At 39.6% G+C, this 6686-nt stretch overlaps 1 protein-coding gene across 1 annotated transcript; it reads right to left on the bottom strand.

The window, feature by feature from the left end:
* Positions 1 to 3608: 3608 nt before the first annotated feature.
* On the bottom strand, positions 3609 to 4055 carry LOC108982642 (pectinesterase inhibitor 10-like). The gene has a single exon (XM_018954104.1). The coding sequence runs from the start codon at positions 4053 to 4055 to the stop codon at positions 3609 to 3611; it is 447 nt and encodes a 148-aa protein (XP_018809649.1).
* Positions 4056 to 6686: the final 2631 nt, after the last annotated feature.

Below are 6686 nucleotides of genomic sequence, written 5' to 3'. Positions count from 1 at the left end.
CATAGCGCAAGAGCCATTTAACATGTATCCAGTGCGTGACTATAGGTTTGTGCATGAACTGAACAAGGCGTTTTACCACGAAATATCTAGGCAAGTAAGTGGTAGGTATTGAAGGGAACCTATCGTGTGTCTTTTGTATTCAGTGGCATCACAACTTGCAGTACCATTGTTAAGTAAGAGCTTAGCATACACAGACATTGGAGTTTGAACCTCCTTGGCACCAGCCATCTTCAACTTGGTAAAAAGATCATGAACATTTTGAGAAAGGAACAAACCTTGCTAGACCGGAATGACTTACACCCGGAGAAAATAATGCAGGTCACTCAGTTCCTTCAGAGAAGATTTATCGCTCAAAGACTTGATGACATGGTGCAAGAATTGACTGTTATTGCCTGTGAGGATTAAATCATCGACGTACACCAGGACGTAGAAAAGAATCCTATCATGATTAAAAATGAACAAGGAGCTATCAGACTTTGAATCAAAGAACCCCAACTCTAAAAGTCCAGAACGTAGTGCATTGTACCAGGCCTAAGGAGCCTGCTTGAGACCATAAATTGATTTTTGTAGAGCACAAACATGGTGAGGGTGGGACTGATCAATGAAACCAGCAAGTTGCTGCATGCATACTTTCTCAGTTAGGTGACCATGAAGAAACACGTTGTTGACATCAATTTGTTTGAGTGGGCAAATGTTGGACAGAGCTAGTGAGAGGATTCCGAATAGTTGTTGATTTTATAACCAGGCTGAAGGTCTCGATATAATCCACACCCGGGCACTGATTGAAACCTATAGCGATGAGTCGTGCCTTGAATCTGTCCACTGTGCCATCAGGATGACGCTTAACTCGGAACACCCATTTACAAACAATCAAGTTAGAAGCAGAAGTGTAACAACCCGATCCTAAATTTATTATTTTATCAGATTATTAGAGTTTTAGATTTGAATTTTAAATCTTGTTTCTATCCTACGACTTTCACGGCAACAACTTGCACGGGAGATATGCATTCTCAAACTCATGCGCTTTCACGTCTCTTTTTCTCTAGGGTTTTCCTTTTTGGTTCTCAACCAGCTAGGCCTATAAATATCGATAGCCTCTGCCCAGCCGCACTCGGCCCCTGCCCAGAATTTACCGCCACTGCACTGGCATTTGGATCAAGAGAAAACACTACCCAGCCACGCAAATACCGTAGCATCAGCGCTGCTCCTCCCCTTGCAGTAACACCACCATCACCCGCGTTCCTCCGTGGCGACTCCATGCTGCTCAGAAGACGCCGATGCCACCACCAGCCACCTTAGAAGACACTGGACCATCCCCAGCCGCGAAGACACGCCGCAGCAGCCATGGACGTGAAGGCCGAAGCCTCTGTTTTGCACTTCCGAAACAGAGCAACCGAACCACTGTTTTGCCGGAGTCCACCCCAGAAGACATCGGAGCACCACCCACGGTGCCAGAAACCGCCGACCAGCTCTTCCCCGTGGCATCTACTCCATCCCGGTTGGCCTTCGACCCTCAGCCACCCAGCTCTGTGCGTGCGCCTCCCTCTCTCTCGGTTGCACTGCCGCATGGTTCTTTTCCTTCGGCGTCGCACCACCACAGTCGAGCCCCCAGTCGCGCCGCCGTGACCCCCGCCAGCAACCCAGAACCGCCGCACGTCAGCTTATCTCTCGGTGAGCCCTTGCTTCGCGCGTCTCTCTCTCCCGAGCTCTCTGTTTTTCTGCTGCAGAGTATATATATTTACGTATTTGCTTTAGGTTTCAGTTTACTAAGTGTTAGTAGATGAAATTACAAGTATGCCCTTTCTAATCTAGTATCTTGAAGCAGTGTTTTTAAGTATAATTATATTTATAACCTTACGTTTAAGTATATGTTAATTATGTATATTGTTATGTCATTTTTAATTAAAGTTGAGTTTAATATTTCAAGTTGAGTTTAATTTTGTTAAGTAAATATATTAGTCAAATGCTCTTTTTATTAAGAAATTGTTTAAGGAATTTAAAATGTGTTTTGAAGTACATCATGAAGCCTATTATTTTAGTTAGTTTTCTTTTACCTATTTAGTCAGACTTTAATGAAATTATTATGTTATATTTTAAAAAGAATTAAGGAATATGTTATGAGTTTTGAATAATATTATGATTAAGTCTACTTTTATTAATCGAAGGCTTTCACCAATTATTTTAGATTTATATATATTTATATACAGTTAAATTATATTTGAAAGATTAGATATCATATTTCAGCAGTAAGAGTTGTTAATTTATTTTGAACGATTTATTTAAATGATATTAATATTTATTAGATTTCTTATAAGATTTAATCATTATGTTAAGAAATGAAACTTATTTTAAGCATTGAAGTTTTATGACGTATTTTAAATAGTTCAAGTATTCTACTAAGTTTTAATATGTTATCAGTATTTTAAGTAATTTAAATACTAGGATTTATTGATTATAGTGTTAAACAAAATATTTGTTTGACTACCTTTTAGAATTCTGAATTTAGTTAAGTAAGATATTAGTATTTATTTTAGTTCCAAACAATTTAGTGATAGTTATTTTTTTGAATATAGGTCTCAAGTTACGAAGTTTTATTCAAGGAGAAACGCATCGAGGTAAGTAAATTCGATCATAAATTAGGATCATCACAGTTAGCTTATATGTATGTATTATTCAAGCCAGTTCTTTGATAGCCATTATTTATGAACCGCTCATGTACAAGCATGTCATCCAGCATAGCATATGATCATGTCATTCCGCATCATGTTTCAGTTTCAGAAATTATAGTTATGTATGTATTATGTCATGCATCTCATGTGTATAAGACACATAAGCCATCTTAAATTCAAGTGTAAGATAAAAATCAGATCAGTTAATAAGATGGCCATTCAGATGCATGGTACCAATGCAGTTCAGTTTCAGGGTGGTGTGCAAGCCACGAACTCAGTCGTGGTCCACCATAGTATGCTAGAATACTATCAGCAGTTCCCCTTGCTGCAGCGGGATGTGGGGCTGGTGCACAACCTTACACACAGGGTTAAGTGTGTTGGCCAGTCAGATAAGTAAGATAAATCAGTCAGTTAGTTCAGATAATTCAGTCATACATAGCATAAGCATTAGCATGAACAGTCATGAATTTTAAGTTCAGCATGAAAGTTCTTATGAAAATTTTATGTTTATTATGTTTTCGTTATGATAGATTTCTTACTGAGTCATCGACTCATTTTAGTTTATTTTCATGTTTTTAATTACCCAGGTGAAGATGATGATTACGAGCAGGCAGGCCAGGAGTAGAAGGAGCATTTTAGTTTTGTTCAGACTTTTTAAAATAAAATGTGTCTTTTATGATGAATTTATTCAGTTATTTCTTTAATGTTTTTGGGAAGACATTTTTTACTAGACCTTTTATTTCATAATAAATTACTTCAGTTTATTTTTCAATTATGAAATTAGAGAATCGCTTGCCGGGTTATTTTTCATGAAAAATACGTGACACACCTAGCCTACGGGAAGGGGGTGTTATAAGAAGATTTAGGGACAAGACTCCAAGTTCCATGCGAAACCAAGGCAATGAATACATCTGCCATAGCTTTACGCCATCGAGGGTCCTAGAGAGCCTGAGAGACACAAGTTGGCTCTAAGGTTGGTGTGAGAGGGTGCTTGGTAGTAATCGAGAGTTGCTTAGGGCAAAAAATATTGTTCTGAGCTCGAGTAACAGTGGGATGAGTGCGAAGAGAGGGTGCTAGTGCTATGGGCAGTGGGGACTCATAGCAAGATGAGTTACTAGCAGTGGAAGAAGAAGACATACTTGGAGCAGAGGACGGAGTCAAGACCGCATGAGCATCAGGTGCAGAAGGTGTGATAGGAGGGTCATTTGAGGGAACAATGTGAATCGGAGGAACAGAAGGAGGTGGTGGACCTGCAGAACAGGGTGTAGGAGCAGCCACATGAGCAATAGGTGTTGCATTTGTGAAGGGAAGAAGATTTTCACCGAAAAGTGACGTGACGAGAGAGATACAACCTACTCGTATGGAGATCCAAGCATTTGAAAGCATGTTGAGTCAGGGAATAGCTAAGAAAAAAACACAAGGTTGGGACTTTGGTTGAAGTTTATTTGTGCGATAAGGAACAAGCCAAGGTTAACACTGACAACCAAAGGTGTGCAACTTATGATAATCGAGAGCAAGAGAGTAGGAAGGTGATTAATAAGGTAAACTGTCGTGGCCAAGCCATAGGACCAGTAGGTAGATGGAATTGAGACATGATGTAAAAGGGTCATACCCGTTTCGACAATATGTCAATGGCGACGTTCGACAATTCTGTTTTGCTGGGGAGTATACGGAGTAGTGGTATAATGGCTGATACCACGGGCAGCCAGGAGGGATATAAGTTTGATAAATTCACCACCGTTGTCTGAATACAAGCTTTTAATTTTTCTGGAAAGTTGATTTTCAACCATAGTGGTAAATTGGACAAAAATAGAGCTCACATCCGATTTATTCCTCATAGGATAGAACTAGCAATACTTTGTGAAATGATCAACAAGAAGTACATAATATCTATAGTCACCAACAGAGGGAACCATGGAGGGTCCCCAAACATCGGCATACAAAAATTCAAGAGGGCATTACTTTTAAAGGAAGTAAGACTAAATGACAATTTATGCGACTTATTGCATTGACACGAAATACATGACAATGAGGACTTAGAGAATGACATAGGTAAGGCATAACTACGAAGTAGAGATGACAAAATCTTTGGAGTGGGATGCCCAAGTTGATGATGCCAATGATCGAAGGAAACACGAGTTCCAACCAAGGTTATAGCATGAGCATGAGGCAAGGAGGAATGCAGGACCACAGGATAAACACCACCTTCACACCTATCGTGCATGAGCATCGCTCTTGTCATCCGACCCTTCACAAGGTAAAAAGAGGGATGAAATTCAACAATAACATTGTTATCATGAGTAAACATGTGAATTGAGATCAATTTTTTTTGTGAATAAGGGGAACATGCAGGGTTTCTTTTAAAGCAAGAGAGTGCGAAGGGGACGAAATGATGGTCGAACCGATGTTAGCAACTTGCAAACCTATACCATCTCTAAGAACAACCTCATCTTGTCCATCATATTTAGAGTGAATTGAGAGATTAGCCAGATCAGACATAATATTATGAGAAGCAGCGGAATCAAGAAGCTATTTTCCATTTGTTGGAGCCGAAGAAGTAGCACAATTTGCAGCAGGTTGGGATTGTAGTTTGACACAATTTTTTGCAGTGTGACCAGGCGGATCACATATTTCGCACATAACATAGGACTTCTTCAAGGAGGATTTGTTGTATGAGTTTTGCTTGGAGCGGTTCTTGCTATTTTTAACTGAGCATTAGATGGCTTCTGTTGAGAGGAATTGGCTATGACAACCAGGGTTGAAGCATTTCCATCCATGCGTTTGATGTAATGTTATGACCAATCAACAGATCATGTAATTTCGTAAAAGACAGGGCAGATTCTCACTTGCAAATAGGAGCCACCATATCTCAAAACTCCAAACCAAGGCCATTAAGCACATATAACGTCAAATCATCATTCGAAACTGGTGCATCAATCAAAGACAATTCATAAGTGATCACCTAGACTGCATGAAGAAACTCAGACACCCTGTGGAAATGCCGTTGAATAAGGGTCAGATCTTCTTTTAGCTGCATAATCTGAGCCCGAGATTTGGTGGCAAATAAGCGGGCTAGATGCTGCCAAGCATCGCGACTTGTGGTTGTCATAGCAATGAGAGGCATACTGGCTTCAGAAATTGAAGCAAAAATGGCATTTAGCAGTAATTGGTCTTGTCGGTACCAGTGGGCATAACGTGCCACAATAGATGTAGAAGAACCAGTAGTAGGTGTAGGACACCGAAGGGTGCCATCCAAATATACCATCAGATCATAACCAATGAGAATGGTTAGAAAGGTTGCACGCCAGGAAGGATAATTTGAGGATGCAAGTTTGTAAGGCAATTGGCTGGAAGTGTTGATGGTAACGAGAGGCAATTCAGACGCGGTGTTGGAGCCATCCGACACTGGAGAAGGAGTGGAAGTAACACTGGACGACATGGGTTTAGGAAAAACCTTTTGTTCTTATGAGAGAAGAAGCTCATGATACCATATAGGGATTACACAAGTAATTTGGCAAATGCTCAATGAATATATTTTCATTACAACTTGTCTTAACATAATACATGGTTGTAGCTAATTAAGGAATACACAACTATAAACAGAAGATGCTATAAACATTGATTGACATAGAGAGAAATCGGTGATTAACATGATTCATGCAGATTCCCTTATATGATCATTGAATGTTTGGGATCATAACTACTGTGTTAAAGTATATAAGTGTGTGTGTGTGTGTGTGTGTGTGTTTGTTGCTTGGGTTGTTATAGTTTCTAAACTCAATGGCATAATTTGTTTTGCTTAGGAAATCTATAGGTTTAAGTTAAATGTCTTGTGTTCAAATTTCTCTTGGATATAAGGTTAACTGGTTGCTACGGTTTTAAGTTCATTTACATCTTTGTGTTGCTCAGAGACTCTCTATGACTTATGCAAAATGATTGGTGTTCAAAGTACTCATGGCTTGCGGCTAATTGTTGCTTGGTTCCTAATATTTTTCCTTTTTAGGCTTTAGGCTCCCT

The sequence above is a fragment of the Juglans regia genome, chromosome 11 (assembly GCF_001411555.2).
Source record: "Juglans regia cultivar Chandler chromosome 11, Walnut 2.0, whole genome shotgun sequence".
Lineage (NCBI taxonomy): Eukaryota > Viridiplantae > Streptophyta > Magnoliopsida > Fagales > Juglandaceae > Juglans > Juglans regia.
This window is presented reverse-complemented; position numbering and strand designations above follow the sequence as displayed.